This window comes from Fringilla coelebs (genome assembly GCF_963513975.1).
Source record: "Fringilla coelebs genome assembly, chromosome: 5".
NCBI classification, from domain to species: Eukaryota; Metazoa; Chordata; class Aves; order Passeriformes; family Fringillidae; genus Fringilla; species Fringilla coelebs.
Window position 1 is genome coordinate 346,833 of NC_140033.1, and position 22,467 is coordinate 369,299.

The 22,467-nt window shown below is 65.3% G+C and overlaps 1 protein-coding gene across 1 annotated transcript in view; it reads right to left on the reverse strand.

The window, feature by feature from the left end:
• SND1 (staphylococcal nuclease and tudor domain containing 1) overlaps positions 1 to 20,189 on the reverse strand; it is a 74,102-nt gene extending 53,913 nt beyond the window's left edge. The window contains exons 1-9 of the mRNA XM_084206083.1: positions 20,024 to 20,189; positions 15,640 to 15,789; positions 14,037 to 14,157; positions 11,154 to 11,232; positions 9,993 to 10,153; positions 9,756 to 9,847; positions 8,507 to 8,662; positions 8,041 to 8,147; positions 7,253 to 7,343 (exon numbers count right to left, since the gene is read on the reverse strand). Of these exons, the coding sequence (XP_084062209.1) occupies positions 7,253 to 7,343; positions 8,041 to 8,147; positions 8,507 to 8,662; positions 9,756 to 9,847; positions 9,993 to 10,153; positions 11,154 to 11,232; positions 14,037 to 14,157; positions 15,640 to 15,789; positions 20,024 to 20,098 (1,032 nt within the window). The 5' untranslated portion in view covers positions 20,099 to 20,189. The remainder of the gene's footprint in view (positions 1 to 7,252; positions 7,344 to 8,040; positions 8,148 to 8,506; positions 8,663 to 9,755; positions 9,848 to 9,992; positions 10,154 to 11,153; positions 11,233 to 14,036; positions 14,158 to 15,639; positions 15,790 to 20,023) is intronic.
• Positions 20,190 to 22,467: the final 2,278 nt, after the last annotated feature.

The following is a 22,467-nucleotide window of genomic DNA, read 5'->3' on the forward strand; positions in this document are numbered from 1 at the left end:
TCGAGGCTGGACACTCTCAGAATTCCCAGCCTGGCTCCAGGCAGAGGGAGCGAGAGGATCCCAGTGGGGCTCAGGACACACGGGTTTAACATTCCCAGTCCTCCAGCCCAGCTGAGTGGAGCTGCTGGATATTCCCAGTGGCAGGACAGGAACCTTCCCCTGCCTGCTCCCAGCACAGCCCAGTCCCCCCAGTCCAAAAGGCTCCCACTGCTGCTTATCCAGCCCGATCCCGATCCCACACACATTCCCAGGGCCACGGGGGGAGGCAGGAGCTGAGCCCACTCCAGCCCTCTCTGCCAGCAGTCACACCCGCCCCTCCCAGCGTGCTGGGCCAGAGGGAGGGCAGGATTTAAGGAATTCTGATCCGAGCAGACACCACGGATCGCCAGGGCACAGCAAAGCCCCTGGGAACGTCCCGGCCTCTCCGGCTCCCAGCTCCTGGATGTTTCCTCGGCAGAAGCAGCCCAAAGCCGTGTGCCTGCCAAGTGGAGTAATCCAATCTCACGCTCCAGGGCACCCAGGGGCGAGGAGGGAGCGGCCTCTCTCCTTCCTGCCGCCCAAGACTTGGGAAAAGCAGGATGCGAAGCGGAGCTGCTGCAGCCAGGGCCGCTGCGGGTCAGCTCCGGGGGCAGATCCCGCGCTCCATTACACATCCAGCACATGCTTCCCCGGAGCCGCGGGAGCCGCGGTCACATCTCATTTGTTCCCTGGCAGGAGGCAGCAGCCGGCCAGCGGCTCCCGGCGCTCCCGCGGCTCCCGGAGGCGCGGCCCCGATCCCTGCGGGAGCGGCAGCGGGGGCTGGCCGGGCCCCTCCGGCCCCCGGCGTCCCTCCCCGGCAGGACCGACTCAGGGGACCCTGCACCGGGGTGAGCCGGCTGCAAGGGGAGTGCAGGACACGGGATGTAGGACATGGGATGCAGCAGCACATGGGTTGAAGCAGGATAGAGGATGTAGGACATGGGATGCAGCAGCACATGGATGTAGCAGCACATGGGATGAAGCAGGACATGGGATGTAGTGGGATATGGGATGTAGGACATGGGATTCAGCAGGACACAGGATGAAGCAGCCCATGGATGTAGCAAGACACAGGATGAAGCAGGATACAGGATGCAGCAGGACACAGGATGTAGCAGAATACAGGATGTAGGACATAGGATGTAACAGGGCATAAGATGCAGCAGGACACGGGAGGCAGCAGCACATGGATGAAGCAGGACACAGGATGAAGCAGAATACAGGATGTAGGACATGGAATGCAGCAGGACACGGGATGCAGGACACGGGCTATAGCAAGACACAGGATGCAGCAGGATACAGGATACAGCAGCACATGGGACACGCAGGACACAGATGTAGCAGGACACGGCAAGTAGGATACAGGAGGCAGCAGGATACGGGTGGGGCAGACGATGGGATGTAGCAGGACATGCAGCAGGACACAGATGTAGGACACAGGATGCAGCAGGACACGGCACCTGGAGCAGGGACATGGTGTCGCCCAGGCAGGACAGAGCCGGGTGGCAGCAGGAGCCCAGAGGGACCTCCAGGGTCCCTGCAGGGCCCTGACCCAGTTACAAAGGGTCCCTGCAGGACATGGGCTGCAGTAGGATATGGGATGCCGGAGGACAAGGGACACAGCAGAACACGGGGCACAGCAGGACACGGGGCACAGCAGGACACAGCACCTGGAGCCAGCGCTCCCACGGGATGCCAGTCCCAGCCAGGACAGAGCAGGGTAGCACGAGGGGCACGCCCAGGTGCCCACCCTGCCTGGGCAGCCGCTCCCTCCTCCTGCTGGAGCCGCAGGGAGGACAGGAGGGTCACGGGGGGTGACGGGGGTGACATGGTGACAGAACGGGTGTCTCAGCACCGCCCCGGGGCCGGGGCTTTTGTCTCCCCCCACGTTGCCAGCCCGCTGCAGCCACTTCCCTTATCCAATATTTATTGTGGCTTCTCCTGCCTGCGAGAGGCCCTTTGATAACGGGATTGGAAGGATTATTTTTTTAAAGCTCTGCAGCTGTTTCTTGCAGAGCCAGCACGCTCCGGCTGCCGCTTCCCACGTCCCCCCGGGCTGGGAGCAGGGAGGGCAGCTCTGGAATGTCCCTGTGGCACCGGCCACCCTGGTCACCCCCATCCCATCACCACTCCAGGGCACGGAGCTCGCAGCCCTCCCTTGTCCAGATTTATCAGGGAAGATGCTTTTCCTCACTGCACGAGCTGGGCCCAACAAAGCCTCCAGTTTTCCACCTCAGGCTTTGCTTGTCCCCAGTACTGAGGGCATACAGAGAGGGAGAACTGGGACCAGTGCAGGACACAAAACCTCCCAGTCTGGCTGCCCCAGGCAGGGGTGACACAGACCCGGAGTCAGGACCAGCCTGAGGAGGAGGAAGCAGAGAGGGAAGCAGCTCTTCCTCAGAGAATCGGGAGTTCCACTCTTCCTGGGGGTCTGGCAGCACGGCCTCACCCCCACAAACCCTGGATGTGCCCTAAAGGCGCAGCTGATTCCAAATGCTGATCCCAATCCATGGAACAGCCAGGGACAGACACAGGGCTGAGATCTAGGGACCCCGGGGTGCTGGGATGTGACCCTGGGGGACTGGATGTGACCTTTAGGGACGGTTTCCCTGGGAGCTGGGAAGGACAAGGACCCCCATGCCTGGAGACCATGGGGACATGTCCCCACTCCCAAAGCTCCTGACTGCTGTGCTCCTAGGACAGCATCCCAGTCCCAGGACAGCATCCACTCTTGGGATGCACAGAGAGCATCCCCAAAGCTGAGGGTGACCTCCTGCACCCCAACAAGGACGGTGGCACTTGGGGAGCCCGAGCCCAGCACCAGGAGAGGCTCGTGTCCCCCCTGCCATCCCAAAGCTGTCCTTTAGAGGGGTTTTGGCAGGGTTTGGCACGCGGCTCAGCCCAGGAGCAGCTCCCAGGCTCGGCTCTGGCACATCCCACCGAGCTCCGGGATGATTTGGCCACGACCAGAGCTCCCGGCAAGGGGACTAAAACCCGGGATCAAAGGAGCTGGGCCGGGCTCAGCCCGTCCGCCGGAGCGCGGCAGGGCGGGAGCAGGGGCGGGACACGGCCGGGGGGCTGCCGGAGCCCCCGGCCCGCGGGGCCGGTGCTGGCGGAGCGGGGCCGCGCTGCCGCAGCCCCCCCTGCAGAGGATGGCTCCCAGCCCAGCCCAGCGCAGGCACGGCTCCGCAGCGTGTCCCAAATCCCGCTGCTCCCAGACGAGCTGACGTAGGGATTTCGGGAGAGAGCCTCCAGCCCCTTTGCCATTTCCATCCCTCTCTTTTCTCCTCGCCCCTCACCGGCACCAGACCTACAACCGAGGCCAAGCCTCCCCTGCTCCCCCAGCCCAGCCCAGCCCAGCGCCGGCAGCCGCAGCCAAAATTAGCCGGAGCCGATTTGCCGCGGTTGATCAACGGTGCAAAGGCAGGTTGGGATCTTCCTCCTCCTCCTCCTCCCCCTCCCCTCGCAGCCCCTTCCAGCAGCTCCTGCGTCAGCTCTGCCGCTGCGAACGAGCCCCGCTGTGCCGAGCACGGAGGCGGCTCCGGCGCCATCCCTGCCCGCCCGCTCCGTGCCCGGCCCCGCCACCGGCCCCGGTACCGGCACGGCCGAGCCCCGGGGAGGCCGGACACGTGCCCAGCTGCGGGACCGCGCTGGCACTGCAGCCGTGCGGGCATCTGCCCTCATTTTCCCTGTCGCTTACAATTCTGGGCAAGGGGGAAAAAAAAAAAAAGCCCCCAAAGTGACACCGAAATGCGGGGGCGCTGCGGCTGCCAAAGGCCAAATTCCAGAGCCCCGTGCGAAGAGCAGGAGCGACCCAACAGGCAGAGAAATTCCAGTCTCCTCCCCGAAAAGCAGGACGCGGTGTATCGCTGCCTTTGGGGGCTCCCGCAGAGCCAGGGAATTGGGGGATCCTGCAAACTCTGCCCCCCAGCCCACGGGGATCGCACTCCCCAGCACCGCGGGCCAGCGCCCACCATTCCCGGGGGAAAGCTGGATCCCCGCCGCCTCTGGGGACGGGTGGAGATGCTGCTGATCCCAAAGCCACCCCGGACATCCCTTTCCAGAGACTGGGGGGAGCCCCGCCTGCTGCTAGCCCACAGAATCACGGCATCTTGGAAGCGCCGGGAGCATCCAGCCGCCCCCTCCAGCAGCTGAGCGGAGCGTGACTGACGGCCCTGGCACAGCTCCTGGCACAGCTCCTGGCACAGCTCCGGTGGCAGCCGCTGCCAGCGGCGCTTCCCGGTGTTCCAGCGCCGGCACGCGGCCCTGCCGTGCCCACGGGACACCTGCCCGGGTGTCATTTGTCACCGCCACGGAGAGGGGACAGCCACGTCCTTAGCCTGAGGGATGGGCTCTCAATTCTGGCCTCCCGAAGCCCCTCTGAGCTCGGTGTCCCTGCACTGCTCCCACAGGGAATGCCCAGCCAACCCTTCCTGGTTTGGGCAGGTTTTAGGGAGCTCTGCTGCTGTCCCAGCCACATCCCAGCCACCTGAGCAAGCACGGGAGCCATTCCCAACCTCACCCCAGTGGACACGAACCAGCCGTGCCACAGGGATCAGCTCTGAGCAGCCACAGGAGCTCCTGGCTGTCCCGGCAGCTCCAGAGCTTTTCCATCTCTGCTCCGTTCAGCCCCCAGCACCCAAGAGACCCCCAGGGTCTGCCAAGGCTTGAGCCCATCCATTCCTGCTTTTCCCCAGGGTCTGCCAAGGCTTGAGCCCATCCATTCCTGCTTTTCCAAGGAGCTGCCAGGCTTGATCCCATCCATTCCTGCTTTTTCAAGGAGCTGCCAGGCTTGATCCCATTCCTGCTTTCCCCCAGGAGCTGCCAGGCTTGATCCCATTCCTGCTTTCCCCCAGGAGCTGCCAGGCTTGATCCCAGTCCTGCACCCCCCAGGAGCACCCAGGTGAGGCCAGGTTGCTCGGACATGATCCTGATCCTGGCAGGACCAGAGCAGCTGGAAGGACCCGACCCTGTGCAGGGACCAGGCCGGCTTTCCAAGAAATGTGGCTGCTGCCCATTCCCAGGGAAATTCCGCTGCCTGGGCGAGGCGGCAGCTCCATCTAGTGGGGCTGATCCCAGGGATCCTGCCCGGATCCCGCAGCTCCCGCACCCCACCGGGACCAGCCCACACTGCCTCACCTCCCTCCCACACTGGCTGCACCCTTGGGTCCGTGCCGGGGCAGGGATTCCCGGGCATCCATGGGCAGGGAACACACCAGCACCCACCAGGAGAAGGGTTCAGCAGCATCTCCAACCTTTGGGAGAGCTGGGAACCAACACCTGGGGCAGCCATTCCCCTGGAGGATCAGGAATTGATCCATGGGGCATCCATTCCCCTGGGAACACTGGGAATTGATCCATGGGGCAGCCATTCCCCCGGGAACATTGGGAATTGATCCATGGGACAGCCATTCCCCCGGGAACATTGGGAATTGATCCATGGGGCAGCCATTCCCCTGGAGGATCAGGAATTGATCCATGGGGCAGCCATTCCCCTGGGAACATTGGGAATTGATCCATGGGGCAGCCATTCCCCTGGGAGGATCAGGAACTGATCCATGGGGCAGCCATTCCCCTGGAGGATCAGGAATTGATCCGTGGGGCAGCCATTCCCCTGGAGGATCAGGAATTGATCCAGGGGGCAGCCATTCCCCTGGGAGGATCAGGAATTGATCCGTGGGGCAGCCATTCCCCTGGGAACATTGGGAATTGATCCATGGGGCAGCCATTCCCCTGGAGGATCAGGAATTGATCCATGGGGCAGCCATTCCCCCGGGAGGATCAGGAATTGATCCATGGGGCAGCCATTCCCCTGGGAGGATTGGGAATTGATCCGTGGGACAGCCATTCCCCCGGGAACATTGGGAATTGATCCATGGGGCAGCCATTCCCCCGGGAGGATCGGGAATTGATCCATGGGGCAGCCATTCCCCCGGGAACATTGGGAATTGATCCATGGGGCAGCCATTCCCCTGGGAGGATCAGGAATTGATCCAGGGGGCAGCCATTCCCCTGGAGGATCAGGAATTGATCCATGGGGCAGCCATTCCCCTGGGAACATTGGGAATTGATCCGTGGGGCAGCCATTCCCCTGGGAACATTGGGAATTGATCCATGGGGCAGCCATTCCCCTGGGAGGATCAGGAATTGATCCATGGGGCAGCCATTCCCCTGGAGGATCAGGAATTGATCCATGGGCAGCCATTCCCCTGGAGGATCAGGAATTGATCCATGGGCAGCCATTCCCCCAGGAGGATCAGGAATTGATCCATGGGGCAGCCATTCCCCTGGAGGATCAGGAATTGATCCATGGGGCAGCCATTTCCCTGGGAACATTGGGAATTGATCCGTGGGGCAGCCATTCCCCTGGGAGGATCAGGAATTGATCCATGGGGCAGCCATTCCCCTGGGAGGATCAGGAATTGATCCGTGGGGCAGCCATTCCCCCGGGAACATTGGGAATTGATCCATGGGGCAGCCATTCCCCTGGCAGGATCAGGAATTGATCCAGGGGGCAGCCATTCCCCTGGAGGATCAGGAATTGATCCGTGGGGCAGCCATTCCCCTGGGAACATTGGGAATTGATCCGTGGGGCAGCCATTCCCCTGGGAACATTGGGAATTGATCCATGGGGCAGCCATTCCCCTGGGAGGATCAGGAATTGATCCATGGGGCAGCCATTCCCCTGGGAGGATCAGGAATTGATCCGTGGGGCAGCCATTCCCCCGGGAACATTGGGAATTGATCCATGGGGCAGCCATTCCCCTGGCAGGATCAGGAATTGATCCAGGGGGCAGCCATTCCCCTGGAGGATCAGGAATTGATCCATGGGGCAGCCATCCCCCGAGAGGATCAGGAATTGATCCATGGGGAGCCATTCCCCTGGGAGGATCAGGAATTGATCCGTGGGGAGCCATTCTCCTGGCAGGATCAGGAATCACTTGAGATGTCAGCCCATTCCTGCGTCCCTGGCTGACCAGAGCGAGGTGCCAGGTCACCCCCAGTCCGTGCCCACAAACCAAAGCCCCTCTCTCAGGGCTCCTTCTCTTCTCCTGGCACCTCTTCCCACTCCAGCCCTGCTGGAGATCCCAGAGCACCCTGGGATCCCTGGCTGGGATCCAGCCAAGGGAAACCCCTCTGGGGTTTGTCCAAACCCATGGAGAGGCCAAACTGGGAGCTGGCCACCCCATGCTCTGCCCCTGGCGCCCAAATGTCCCTTCTCAGCCCCACTCACCTTGGCCACAAACTGTTTGTCCTTCTGATCCAGGTTTGCCGTGGGGGCCACGTAATCCCTCCAGATCCTCAGCTTGCGCTCCTTGGCAAACCTGGCGGGGTGGGGACAGTGGGACACCGGGGCTGGGACACCCAGACCTGCCGGAGGTGGCACTCCCAGCAAAGCTCCAGGGAGAGATGGAGGGGAGATCCCATCAATCCCACCCCAGATCAGCCATGCGGGGCTGGGGGAGGCTGGAGTCACTCTGGGCACCCCATGGTGCTGGGAGCAGTGGGAACAGTGGGATCAGCAGGAGCACTGGGATCAGCTGGGTGCAGTGGGAGCAGAGGGATCAGCTGGGTGCAGTGGGAGCAGAGGGATCAGCAGGATCAGCAGGGAGCAATGGGATCAGTTGGGAGCACTGGGAGCAGAGGGATCAGCTGGGAGCACTGGGATCAGCAGGAGCAGAGGGATCAGCTGGATGCAGTGGGAACAGTGGGATCAGCAGTGAGCAATGGGAACAGTGGGATCAGCAGGAGCAATGGGATCAGTTGGGAGCACTGGGAGCAGAGGGATCAGCTGGGAGCACCGGAAGCAGCAGGAGCAGAGGGATCAGCAGGATCAGCAGGATCAGCAGGATCAGCAGGGAGCAATGGGATCAGCTGGGAGCAATGGGATCAGCTGGGAGCAATGGGAGCAGAGGGATCAGCAGGATCAGCAGGGAGCAATGGGATCAGTTGGGAGCACTGGGAGCAGAGGATCAGCTGGGAGCAGCAGGAGCAGAGGGATCAGCAGGATCCCCACCCCACCTCTCGGCCGCGCGCAGTTTGTCGGCGCCGCGGGTGTAGACGGCGATGGACCAATCCACGCAGCGGGCAAAGCCCTCCTTCAGCAGCAGCTCCGTGATGTTCCCGTTCTGTGGGGAGCAGGAGAGGGCCCAGGGTCAGCAGGATCCCCTCCAGGGTCAGCAGGATGCCCCGCAGGCCCTGGCCCTGCTGGGGGGGACCTGCACAGCCCCTTCAATGTCCCCTGAGCTCCCAGTGCTACTGCAGACCCCACCAGTGACACCCCCGGGCTCTGCCCGGCTCACACAGCCCAGGATGTCCCAAACTCACTGGGGAACAGCCCACAATTCCCAGTGCCACCCCCAGGCTCTGCCCTCCTCACAGACCAGGATGTCCCAAACCCACCACAAGTCCCGGTTCCCCCACTGGGAGCGGCCTGCGACCCCCAGAGTGTCCCCAGCCCCCGCAGTCAGCCCGGGCTGGCACTCACCGGGTGCAGGATGGTGCCCAGGATGTTCTGGTTGTGGCAGCTCTCCAGGACAATCTGCACGTCCCTCTGGAGCAGCCGTGACTCCGTGAAGAATTTGGCTTCGGCCGCGAACGGCTCCGGGACCTCGGAGTCAGCCTCGCGCTTGAAGGTGGGACACTGCGGGACACGGGGACAGTCAGGGCAAGGGACGGGCCCAAAACCTCAGGAGGAGGGTGGAAACCCCCCCAGGGAGGGGGCTGTCCCCATTCCCTGGATCCAGGGGTATTCTGGGGACTGAAATTGGGGAATTTGTGTAAGGACAGAGCCCATTGACCGCCCTGGGAAACAGGGACTGACTCCAGCTCAGGGGACCCCTGGACAGGGACCTGGAGCTGCTGGAGAGAGCCCAGAGGAGGCCCCGGAGCTGCTGCAGGGCTGGAGCCCCTCAGTTCCCAGGGATCCAGGCTGGGAGAGCTGGGGGTGCTCACTGGAAAGGAGAAGGCTCCAGGGAGAGCTTCCAGCACATTCCAGGGCCTGCAGGGGCTCCAGGAGAGCTGCAGAGGGACTGGGGACAAGGCCTGCAGGGACAGCACCCAGGGCAGCTCCCACTGCCAGAGGGCAGGCATGGATGGGATCTTGGCAATGAGGAATTCCTGGCTGGGCTGGAACTGCCAGAACAGCTGGGGCTGCCCCTGCATCCCTGGCAGTGCCCAAGGCCAGGCTGGACACTGGGGCTGGAGCAGCCTGGGGCAGTGGGAGGTGTCCCTGCCATGGCAGGGGTGGCACTGGAGGGGCTTTGGGGTCCCTTCCCACCCAAGCAAGTCTATGGTTCCTTGAACTTGGATAACAGCAGGAATTTCTCCATGGGAAGGGTGATCAGACATTGGAAGGGGCTGCCCAAGGAGTTCAAGGAATTCCTGGAGGTGGCACCCAGGGCTGTGGGCTGGGGACAAGGTGGGCTTTGGGCACAGCTGGGACTGGATGGGCTGGGAGGGCTTTTCCAGCCTCAGGGACCCCGGGATCCCACAAACTCCCCGCACAATCCTGACCAGGGTGTCTGGCAGCCCCACCCAAGCCACACCTGTCCCCACCCCACAGTGACACCCTGGGCTCCTCCCAGCCTGGTACCACAGGTGCAGCAGGTGACAAGGATGTCTCTCCACCCCTCCCTGCTGCGGCCCTGGGACCCAGAGAGCAGCTGGCACCGAGGAGGTTGGACAGGGAAGGAACGGGGCAGTGGGAATGGGGCAGGGGGGGAAACGGGGCTCACCTTGATCCCCGAGAGCATGACGGTGACCAGGTAGAAGTCGGGCAGGAGCAGGGCCCTCACCACGCTGCCGTCCCGCACGTGCTCGATGATGGCTGCGGAGCGACACCAGAGCTCACCCCGCTGGGCTGGGGACACGGGACACGCGGGGACACGCGGGGACACGCGGGGACACGCGGGGACACGCAGGGACACGCAGGGACACGCGGGGACACGCGGGGACACGCGGGGACACCTTACCATTGACGGGTTTCTGGTGCAGGGAGTCCACGAAGTGCCGGGGGTTCTCCAGGGTGTACTTGAGGTCGCGCACGGTGTGTGACCCCGAGCCCTCGCTCCACATGCCCTTCTTGGCGCTGCGGGCCTGCTCCTCCAGCTCGGCCAGCCGGCTCTGCTCGGGGCTGCGGGCACGCCGGCACTCAGCCCCGCAGCCCCCTCCGCCGGGGGGCTTCAGTCACCGCCAGCCCCGCCGGGACCCAGCCCAGCTCCTCCCACCGCCCATCCCAGCGGGAATGCAGCTGGAAGCGCCTCCTCCTCCCATGGATCGGGAGGAGAGTCCGGGAACCCCCCCAGAGGCTGCTCTGGACACCACGAGGGAAAGGCAGCGGTGCTCCCAACTCCCAGCAGGGCAGAGCAAGTCTGGGAGAGCAGGGAAGGCACATCCCATGGGAATCCAGGGATCAGCCTGGCCCTGCACACACAGGGAGCCACTGAGGGGCCCTCAAAGTGCCCACGATCCCCTCCCAGCCCTGGCACCAGCCCCGCTACAGCAAACTCAGAGATAATGAACAGAGCAGCTGGGGCTGCCCCTGCATCCCTGGCAGTGCCCAAGGCCAGGCTGGACACTGGGGCTGGAGCAGCCTGGGACAGTGGGAGGTGTCCCTGCCATGGCAGGGGCGGCACTGGGGAGCTCTGAGGTCCCTTCCCACCAAACCCATTCCATGAATCCATGGCCTCAAAAACGAGGCTGACCCTGCCCTGAAGTGTCCTGCACCTCTGGCATGGATCCTGTCCCCACGGCTGCAGCCCTCTCCCACACCCCAGGACGTGAGGGAGCCCAGGAAAAGCCTCGGCTCTGCTGGCACAGGGATCACCCAGCCAGATCCAGCAGCAGCCACGTCCCACCACCTCCTCTCCAGTGGCAATGAAGGGGATTCAACCCCACCCCAGGAGTGACTGTGGAGGCTCCCAGAGAGTCTGTGCTCCACAGCCCATGGACACAGCTCCAGCGCCTCAGCATCCAGGGAAGGAGGCAGCCCCTGCCAGCCCCAAAGCCCAGGGGACACCCTGGGGATCCTGGGCACCTCGGGGCCGAGGAGCAGGGGGATCCAGGGGCTCTGTGCCTGAGCACCAGCCCAGGGTCAGGATCAGGATTGGCATCGGGATGGGATCAGCACGTACTTGTTGGCTCGGATCCCCTCCCGCCGGGAAGCCAGTCCTTCGGCCACCAGGGACTCGGCAATGTTCTCACCACTGGTGTCTGGAGAGGAGAGGAGCAGCATGTGAGAGGAGCTGGAGGGACATGGGAACGGAGCAGCATTCCCAGAATCCAGGTAGGCGCGGCTGGAACAACCCCAGAGCTCCCCTGGGGACACAGCCTGGGCAGCCCCTGCCAAGGCCTGACCCCCTTTCCATGGGGAAATTCCTGCTGGTGTCCAACCTTTCCTCCCCTGGCCCAGCCTGAGGCCGTTCCCTCTCCTTCTGTCCCTGTTCCCTGCAGCACAGCCCGACCCCCCCGGCTGTCCCCTCCTGGCAGGGACTTGTGCAGAGCCACAAGGGCCCCCTGAGCCTCCTTTGCTCCAGGCTCAGCCCCTTCCCAGCTCCCCCAGCCCCTTCCCAGCTCCATTCCCTGGACATGCTCCAGCCCCTCCAGGGCTCTCCTGGCAGGAGGGGCCCAGAGCTGTCCCCCAGGATTCCAGGGGGTCCCTGGCAGGGCCAGCACAGGGGACAGTCCCTGCCCTGGGGCCGTGCCCACACTGGGGCTGCCACAGCCCAGGGGCCATCGGCCTCCTGCCCCCCTGGCCACCCTGGGCTCGTGTCCAGCCGCTGGCACAGCACCCCCAGGGCCTCTCCCAGCTTTCCAGACCCCTGTCCCAGCCTGGAGCGCTCCAGGGGCCTGGGCTGACCCCAGGGCTGACACCTGGCACCTAGCTGTCCCTCACCCTGCTGGCCTCAGCCCACAGATCCAGCCTGTCCCCATCCCCCTGCAGAGCTCCCTGCTCTCCATCCTCCCCAGGCAGGAGCTGCTGCAGGGAATCTGTCACAGCATTCCCACATTAATGGTGTTTAAACCCTGACAAACTTCATCAGGAAGCATTTTCTGCCTCATTTCTCCCGCCCGCGCCGCTCCAGGCGGGGCTGGAGCAGGGACGGGGACGGCTCCAGAGAGGCCCCAACACCCCAACCCTGCCCAGCCCCATTCCCTGCCCACGGGGCTCGGCATGGGGGGCAGCCCAGGGGAGAGCAGAGCAGCAGCTCCCCAAACCCAAGGTCCAAATCAAACATTGGATCTTGGGGGTCCTTCCCAGCCAAAATGTTTGTGATTCCAATCGCTCCCTCTGCAGGAGGGGATCCCCATCCCAAAGGGCCCCCCAGGCACACCAGGACCTCAGGAATGCACCATGGAATGTCCTGAGTGGGAAGGGACCCCAGGGATCACCAGTCCAGATCCTGGCCCTAGCCAGGACATCCCAAAATCCCACCCTGTGCAGGAGGGCGGTGTCCAAACGCTCCTGGAGCACAGAGGTAACCCTGACACCTGTGGGACCTGGCAGCACCGAGGGTCCCACTGCCCTCGGGGGCAGCCTGGGCCCGTGGGGACACGGGAGGAGCTCCCTGGAAAGTGCCAGGACACAGCAGCAACGGGAGCTCGGCTCTGGGATGGCCTGGGAGCGGCGGGGCAGGGCTCCGAGCAGGCACTGCCCACCTGGGCCACACCCAGCCGAGCCCAGAACCCTCCCCGGAGGGAGCTCCAGCCTTCCCGGGCGGGCAGGGACCCTGCTGATCCTCGGGGAGCCACGGCCATCCCGGGCTCTCGGATCCCAGAGCCACAGGGAGCTCTGCCATCCTGGGCCCCCTCCCTCCTCCCTCTGCAGAGCCCACTGCCCCATCCTGGGCCCCTCCCTCTGCAGAGCCCACTGCCACGTCCTGGGCCCCTCCCTCTGCAGAGCCCACTGCCCCATCCTGCCGGCCTCGGGATCTGACTGGGACCAGCGAGCCCAGCCGGATGAGCCCATCCCTGCTCCTGCTCTGGGAAAGGCTCTGAGTGCCACGGGAATGCCAGGGAAGGCCAGGAAAGGCTCAGAGTGCCATGGAAAGGTCCTGAGTGCCACGGGGAGCACACCTGGATCACCCACTCCCCCTTTCCAGCCCATTCCCACAAGGAAAACAGCCGAGTCCGCAGGGATGTGGGGCTGAGGGCACCCAACCCCACCCAGACCCCACTGGGGCTCCCCAGGGACTTCCCCCAAAATTCAGCAGCCCCTTCCCAGTGCCTGGTCCTTCCCTCCTTCCCATGGGACTGCAGTGCCTGGGAGCTGTGTCCAAGCCCAGCCACACCCCACTGGTATCCCAAATATCCCACGGCAGGGCTGTCCCAGCTCCACACGAGCATCCCCCTGCCCCAGCAACAGGGAGCCTCTGGAGGATGAGCTGGGAGCCCAGATCTCATCCCTTGAACCCCCAGGGCATGGGGATCCTGGGCAGGGACAAAGCTGGTGCCCCCAAAGGCCATGGCTGGGGGGACACAGGGAGGGAGAGCCCCAAAACCCACACGGAATGCTCGGGGTGAATTCCTTTTGGGATCTCAGCCACAGACAAGCAAGAGATTTGTAACAACAGAAAGGATGGGAAAGGGAAAGCTGTGGGAATTCACCCAGTGCTGTTCCTCATGTCCATGAGCTCTGGCTCAGCTGGGATCAGCACGGAGCACTGCCCCCCTCCCAAAACTGGGAATCCATGGAAAAGTGGGAATCCATCCTGCTGCTGCCACAGCGTACCCCAACACCTCCCCTCTCCCAGTGCATCCCCCCCAAAAGGTGGCTTCCAGCTGGATCTGTGCTTAGGGCACTCCAGGCTGAGCCCAGGAATGCTCCTGGAGCAGGGAGGGCAGGGCTGGAGCTGTGGAAACCTGGGGGGCAAGCACCCCTCACTCCCCTCCCAGAGCTGGGGGGCCATGGAAAAGTCATGGAAAAGTGATGGGAAAGCAGGCAGGCATCCTCCTGCTGGTGGCACATCCCAACACAGCCCAAACCTCCCCTTGTGCCCCCCCCCACCCAGGCTCACCTTTTCCCAGGTAGACCATGCCGTACTCGCGGCCCTGCGGGGTCTTGTACTCCACGGTGAAGCACACCTCCTTCCCGATCAGCTTCTTCCGCAGGAACTCCCGGGCCGGGAAGCCCCAGGGCTGCGGGAGGGAGGGAGGGAGGGAGGGAGGCGCCCTGAGCCGCCGGGGGTCCCGGGCAGGGCCGGTGGGAGCAGCCCCCAATTCCCCCGGAGCCCCCTTCTCCCCAAAACTCGGCTAGGAGCCGACTCCTCGGGAGGAGCACCCCACGGAGGGGTCCCGGGCGGGTCCCAGCGCCCCCAAACCGCGCTGAGCCCGGGAAAGCTCCCCTGGAGGCGCCGAGGGCTCGCTCCGGGGCAGGCAGGGAGCGGGATGAGCCCGGCGGGGAGCGCGGCGCTGGGCACGGGAGGCTCCGAGCGCGTTCCCGGAGCGCGTTCCCGGCGCGCGCTCCCGCTCCAGCACCGGCGGGTGGGCGGGAGCGCGGCCGGAGGTGGGAACATGACGCGCTCATAAACAATTAGCGGGGCTGACAGGCGTCACTTTGGCAAAGAGTGACATTTAGAGGCTGTTTGGAAGACAAAACTCCCCAGGGAGAGCAATTATCTGCCAGCGCTGCTCCCGCCGCCCCCGGCCCGCAGGAGGGGGGCCGGGCCCCGCCGGCACCGGCACCGGCCCGGGTGCCCCAAAGCATCCCCCGAGTCCCAAACCAACCAGCCCATGTGCCCCAAACCAACCAGCCCATGTGCCCCAAAACAGCCACCCTGTGTGCCCCAAAGCATCCCCCGAGTCCCAAACCACCCCCTGTGCCCCAAAACAGCCACCTCATGTGCCCCAAAACAGCCACCTCATGTGCCCCAAAGCATCCCCTGAGTCCCAAACCACCCCCTGTGCCCCAAAACAGCCACCCTGTGTGCCCCAAACCACCCCCGTGTGCCCCAAACCACCCCCTCGTGTGCCCCAAACTCTCCCATATGCCCCGAAGCATCCCTGAGTCCCAAACCACCTTAAGTGTCCTAAAACAGCCACCACATGTGTGCCAAAATGGCCAAACCAGGTGCCCCAAACCAACCTCTGGGTCCCAAACCACCCCCCGTGTGCCTCAAACCATCCCTGAGTCCCAAACTACCCCTCATGTGCCCCAAAATAGCAACCTCATGTGCCCCAAACCCCCCCATGTGCCCCAAACCATCCCCAAGTCCCAAACCCCCCCGTGTGCCCCAAACCATCCCCGAGTCCCAAACACCCCCATGTGCCCCAAACCATCCCCGAGTCCCAAACCCCCCCGTGTGCCCCAAACCATCCCCTGAGTGCCAAGCCCTCCCCGTGTGCCCCAAACCATCCCCTGAGCCCCAAACCCCCCTGTGTGCCCCAAACCACCCCTGAGCCCCAAACTCCCCCGTGTGCCCCAAACCATCCCCTGAGCCCCAAACCCCCCCGTGTGCCCCAAACCATCCCCTGAGTGCCAAGCCCTCCCTGTGTGCCCCAAACCATCCCCGAGTGCCAAGCCCTCCCTGGTGCCCCCACAACCCCGTGCCAGGTGCAGAGAGGCCCAGAAGCAGATTCCCGGGCCCCGTGGGGCCAGCCCTGCGTGTCCCTGTCCCTCACCTCGTCGGGGGTGTCCCTGCTGTCGGGCTGGCTGGCGTTGGCGCGCCGGGCCAGGTTCCCCGCGCGGATGTTGCTGAGGTTGATCTGGCGCTCCGGGGGCGGCCCGCCGCGGGGCTGGCCCCGCACGATGATGGCACAGCCCGACAGCACCTGCGGGGACAGCGGCGACAGAGGGGTCAGAGGGGACAGAGGGGTCAGCAAGGGACAGCAGAGCTCAGCAGGGACAGCGGGGAACAGCAGGGGACGACAGGGCTCAGCAGGGACAGTGGGGGTCAGCGGGGACAGCAGGGACAGAGGGGATAGCAGGACTCAGCAGGGACAGTGGGGAACAGCGGGGACAGCGGGGAACAGCAGGGACTCAGCAGGGACAGTGAGGGACAGTGGGGACTCAGCAGGGACAGTGGGGGACAGTGGGGACTCAGCAGGGACAGCCGAGACTCAGCAGGGACTCAGCAGGGACAATGGGACTCAGCGGGGACAATATGGGACAGCGAGATTCAGGAGGGACAGTGGGAGACAGCGGGGACTCAGCAGGGACAGACAGGACTCAGCAGGGACAGCGGGGGACAGTGGGGACTCAGCAGGGACAGACAGGACTCAGCAGGGACAGCGGGGGTCACTGGGGGTCAGTGGGGGTCAGCAGTGAGCCCCGGGCACGGCGGGGTCAGCTGGACAGCGGGGACAGGACGGTGACACTGCACAGACACGCACAATTCCAGGGGCAGGATTCCAGGGCCGTGCGCTGCCCTGGCAGGGCTGGGGAACTCGGCACCACTGAGTGCCACGGGCCCGGAGAGCCAGGAGCTGCTGCAGCTGGAGATGGGGCCACAGTGCACGTCCTGGGCTGGCCCCAGCAGGGCAGGGATAACCTGTCCCTGTGCCCCTCAGGTGAGACCCCAGCTGCAGAGCTGCCCCAGCCCTGGGGACACAGCAGCAGCACCTGGAGCTGCTGGAGAGAGCCCAGAGGAGGCCCCGGAGCTGCTCCAGGGCTGGAGCCCCTCAGTTCCCAGGGATCCAGGCTGGGAGAGCTGGGGGTGCTCACTGGAGAGGAGAAGGCTCCAGGGAGAGCTTCCAGCACATTCCAGGGCCTGAAGGGGCTCCAGGAGAGCTGCAGAGGGACTGGGGACAAGGCCTGCAGGGACAGCACCCAGGGAATGGCTCCCACTGCCAGAGGGCAGGCATGGATGGGATCTTGGCAATGAGGAATTCCTGCCTGGGCTGGAACTGCCAGAGCAGCTGGGGCTGCCCCTGCATCCCTGGCAGTGCCCAAGGCCAGGCTGGACACTGGGGCTGGAGCAGCCTGGGACAGTGGGAGGTGTCCCTGCCATGGCAGGGGTGGCACTGGAGGGGCTCTGAGGTCCCTCAGAGCTCAGCACACCCACACACAGGGTCACCTCTGTGCACACAGAACACCAAGAAGAATTTGGAAAATCGGGATTTGACACCGGGTGGATGAGCCCAGCTGAGACATTCCCACCACAGCTTTGGCTCTGAGAGCTCCAGGCTGGGCACTCCCGGCCAATCCCCTCTCCCAGGGCTCCCTCACACCCCCTGCCACATTCCCAGGTCCTGCAGCAGGGCTGGGCTCTGGGCCAGTGTGCTGGGATCTCCCTGTTCCCAGGATCTCCCTGTTCCCAGGATCTCCCTGACCCTGAGGCTCCCCCTGTTCCCAAGTGTCACAGCATGTCACTGTTGAGACAGCCTCGACACACAGAGTGTCAACCACACAACTTCAGAAGGCTCCACCCCACACAGGGGAACACCACACCACTTCCGAAGGCTGCAGGCAGCTGCCCTGCTGTTCTCTGCCCACCCTTTTATGCCCTCAGGTCCATGCAGTGCACCTGTGTGCCCTCTGCTTCCTGGGCACACCTGGGCACTCCATGGCTCATTGCTGTCAGTGCTGCTCACCTGCTTCTCCCAGCTGCACCACTGGGGATGGGCTGGGGCAGCCCCCCTCCCCATCACCACAAACTGTGTGTCTACACCCAAGGATCTCCCTGTCCCCTCTCCCAGCTCTCTGATCCAGCCTCAGCTCGGTTCCAGTGCCTGCCCTGGGCATTTCCCACCACCCAAAATCCCCCCGGATGCTCACAGAGATCCCAATTCCCTCCAGCTCTGTCCCATCACCAGAGCCCAGCCCCGTGCCCAGGACACCGAATCCCTCAGGATGAGCCCCCAGAGCCCCCCCCGAGGCTCAGGGTGCCCCTGCACCCCCTGCACCCCCCGAGCCTCGGCAGAGCCCCCGGGAACTGCAGCCGAGCCGCACCCGGAGCGAGCCCAGCAAAGGCTCAGTGCTCTGTGCTTAAGGCTGAGAGGTTTCATGGCTGTAATTAACCTTAATCTTTAATTTATAGGGCATGGGGAGGCCAGGGGATGCTGGAGCTGCTCTGCTCCATGCCCAGCACGAGCCCTGGATCCTGGGATGGGGTCCTTGGCGGAGCTGCTCCGTGTTCCAGGGTCAGTGCAGTGCTCTGGGGGATATTTCATCCTGGCTCCTGATCCCTCTGGCCCTGTCCCTGCCCACGTGGCTGTTGGGATCCCAGCTGGGGAAGTGCTCCAGGGATGGCAATGGGATTGGGACCCGGTCCCAGCAGCCAGGTGTCACTGTCCCACCCCGCCAGCAAGAGTCACCCCAGGGCCCATCTGTCCCACTGAGGGCTCCATCACAGAAATTTGGGCTTGACCCAGGCTTAATCCAGCCTGGAAACAGCACAGGCACACAGGATGCACAGACCCAGCTCGTGCTGCCAAGGTGGCTCCAGAGCACCGAAATCCCACAGGCACATCCAGAATCCACAGCTGCCCCTGTGGGGCACAAAGGGTTAAAAATCCTGACAGGAGTGGGAGGAAAATTCCTGCTTTCATCCCCATCCTGCTGGCAAACTCCTGCTCTCAAACCAGGTAGTCTCACTGAGATTCCAGTGAGCTGCACTGTGATTGCAACAGGAAGGTGCAAAAAACCCCAAAAACCTCAAAGCCGTGACGGAGCCACAGCGGAGCACGTGGCTGGCACCACAGAGAGCCAGGGACCCCCTCTCCCGGGGAAATTTTGGAAGGGGACCACAGAGCAGACCCCTGGCTATGGGGCACAGGCACAGCTGCCTCCCAGCCACCAGACTCCAAAATCCCCCCAAAATCCTGCTGTGGATCCACGTCCCCAGGGATGGATCGGACGGACACAAGCAGCCAGGGGAGGGTTTTCCTGAGCATCCCAAAATCTGCAGGGTGGGCAGGACCAGGGCAGGGTGGCAGCAGCAGATCCCCCTGTCACCAGTGACACACGGCACAGGGATGGTGCCAGAGCAGACCTGCAGTGTCCCCAAAACCCCAGTGTCCCCAACCCCCCGGCGTCTGACCACAGACCCCCGGTGTCCACCCCCAGATCTCCACTGTCCAGCCTCAGATCGCCAGTGCCCATCCCAAACCTTTGGGATCCATCCCTAGATCCCTGTCACGCGTCCCCAGGTGCATCCTGTGGTGTCCCCAGCCCTGTCCCCAGCACGGCCACAGGCTCGGGGCTGCAGTGACAGCCGGGAACAGGTCTCACTCCGGAGGGTGGAGGGGTCAGCCGAGACCCCGGATCCCCCCGGACTGGGGCACGGCCATCTGGGGGTTCGGGGGCACGGCAGGGAACGGGCTGGGGCGGGACAGGCCCAGGAGGGGACGCGGCACGGGGACACGGCGCCCGGCACTGAACCCGACCTTCGCTCTCGCGGGCCCCGCTGCCGGCACACGTGGGGCCCTGGGGCGGGGGACCGGGACCCTTCCCGGGGACCCCGGAGCGGCCGGGAGACCCCATAGCCGCGCTGTCCGTGGGGACCCGACCGGGGCTCGGGGATCCCGTCCCGCCGCCCCGCCCCGGGGATGCCCCGGGAGGGGCAGCGAGCGGAGCACGTGCGGCACCCCCGGGACGGCCCCGCTGCCGGCGGCCCCGCGAGGCCGGTGCTCCGCGACCCCTCGGGGCTCCGGGGGCTCCGGGACCGGCGGCGGAGAGGGACAACCGGGTCCGGCCCCGGGACCCAAAGCTCTTCCTGCCCCGTCCCAGCAGCCGGGACGGCGCCGGGACCGCGCAGTGCCCGGCGCCGGGGCGGCGTGGGGGAGCCCGGCTGCAGGGGGATCCCAGGGTGCAGCGAGAGGTACCGGCAGCGGGCGGTAACGGATCAGCAACTGCCGCCGTACGGGGCCCGGGAGCACCGGACGGGCTGCACCGGGCAGGGGGAGCCGGGCGGCGGGCGGGGAGCGGACAGGCTCCCGGTGACCGGGAAGGGAGGCGGACAGCGGAGCGTGGCCCCGGGTCCCGGAGGAGTCTGCGGGAGATGGGGGTCCCCGGTCACCAGCGAGGCGTGGGGTCGGTGCGGGGAGCGGCGGGCACAGCCCTTACCATCTTGACGATGCCGCGCTGGACGACGGGCGGCGGCGCGGAGCCGCCCTGGCCGGGGTTGGCCGCGGAGGCCATGGCGGGGCCGGGCGGGCGGAGAGGCCGGGTCGGGCCGGGCCGGGGACGGGCGGCGGGAGCGCGGCGGGGCCCGGGGCGAGCGCGGAAGGGACCGCGGGGCGGGGCCTGAGCCGAAGGGGGGGCGCGGCCTCCGCGCGGCTCCGCCCCCCCCGCGCGGCCGGCGGCCAACGGGCGGCCGCTCCCGCCTAGCGCGCCGCCCCGCCCCGGCGCGCCTCGGCCAATGGCGGCGCGCTGCTGGTGACGTCACGCCCCTCGCGGCCCCGCCCAGCCCGGCGCGCGGGAGGGGGCGGGACTTCCGGGGCGCGCGGCGCCAGGGACACGTCGGCAAAGGCCGCCCGCGCGCACACGTGGCCTCGCGCCGCGCCGGGGGCGGGGCCTCTCTGGGACACGCCCCTTCCGTCACCGAGGGGCGGGGCTTGCTGGGGACACACCTCTTTTCGTCAGCGGCGCGCGCCAACCCCGGGGCCGGGCCGAGGTGGGTCTGGGGTCCCGGGGGTCGCCCTTGCGGCGACCCCCGGGACCCCAGACCCACCTCGGCCCGGCCCCGGGGTTGGGGGGGATCCCAGACCCACCTCGGCCCGGCCCCGGGGCTTGGGGGGACCCCAGCCCCAGCCTGGCCCCGTCCCGGGGGAGCTGGGACCCCCGGCACACTCCCACAGGGTCCGGGGATCCCCCAGTGCAGCCTCGGTGGGGTCTCCCTGAACTCTGTGCGACCCCTCCATGACACCCCCCGTGATCCCCCCGCGCCACCGGAGCCTCCCGCTGCCGGCCGGGACTCGGCGGGTTTGGAGGAAAAAGGGGGAGAATGGGGCACGCACCTCTGGCTGGTTTGGGGGCGGTGGCAGGGACGGCCCCGCTGCCCGGGGGTCGCTCCCTTCCTGCAGCCGCACCCCAAAACCTCCCCCCTGCCCACGGACACCGCACCCTGCCGGGGTGCCACCCGCGTCCTGCCAGGGCACCGGGGACAGCGGCGCCGCCAGGCCCGGTGGCCTCGAGCAGCCGAGGTCACCCACGGTCACCGCGTCCTGGTGGGGACACCCGCGGTCTGGACACAGCCCCGGGATGTCCTCCCTCAGGGGACACCGGCACTGCGCTCCCCTCCGGGGGTCCCTCCCGTCCCTGGTGGCCCCGATTCCCCCAGCCCCGAGCGGGGGAAACCCTCCCGCCGTGTCCCGTGTCACCGGCTCGGGCCCCCCGGACACCCCCCGCCCCTCGGGATGCTCCCGGTGCCACCTCTGCCGGCCCCGAGCGGAGCCGCGTCACTCGTGGGTGGCAGGGGACATTAGAGTGGCCACGGAGGGAATCCAGGGACCGGGAACGGGGCGGCCCCGGTGCCGCACACCGGCTGGGAGAGGCCCCGTGTCCCGCGGGTGAAGCCCCCGAGCGTGGGTGGGGGGATCAGAGCCCCGGGAATCCGCCCGGGCGGCACGTTTTCCCACCCTGTGATATCCTTTTGCCGTGTTCCCGGTGATTTCCCACGGGGGCTCACTCCGGGTTTGTCCCCAGGCGCCGGTCCCGGTGCAGCCCCCGCCCCTTTCCCGAGGGTCCCGGCGGTCCCGCTCCCGGATTTTGCAGCGCCGGCTGTGCCAGAGTCTCCCAGCCCATCAGGAATCCTCTTCCCACCCTCTCCCTACGTGCCACAACCTTCCACCGCTTCTGATCTCCCTGCTGCAGCCTTTTTGATGATAATTTGTTAATTTCTTGGTTTTCTCCCCGTTTATAATGCTTAGCCCATTTTTTGGGGCAGGAAGTCTCTGCCCAAAAACCTGGAAAAGCAGCTCCATTATCCTGATCCGTAGAATTTCTGGGCCTGCCTGTCCCATCTCGCACCTGCATTCCACCAGAAATGATGGGGAGGACACCTACAAGCCCCCAAATTGCCTCTTTTAGCCCGAATCCTGTAATAATAATAATCATTTTGATGGAAAAGAAAGTGAAATTGTAGGTGGGAACGTGGGGATAAACTCGGTTTTCTTGGTCGGCTGAGTCATCTGGGCTTTTAACTTCCACCCGTGCTTTCTGCAGGGGAAAGCAATGGGATTTTCCAGGCATCCTGGTGCTCAGAGAGGAGCAGGGTGACCTTCTGCAGGGAGAAAGCCCAGAATGGTGCAAAACAGCCTTGGACGTGCAGACAGGAGCAACAGAGGGAGGGAAATCAGGGAATCCTGGAATGGTTTGGGTGGGAAGGGACCCCAGAGCCCCTCCAGTGCCATCCTGCCATGGCAGGGACACCTCCCACTGTCCCAGGCTGCTCCAGCCCCAGTGTCCAGCCTGGCCTTGGGCACTGCCAGGGACAGGAATGCTGAGTGGATCCCCTGGGAGCTGCACCTCATCCCTCCCAGCCATCCCCAGAGCTGGCTCTGAGCTGG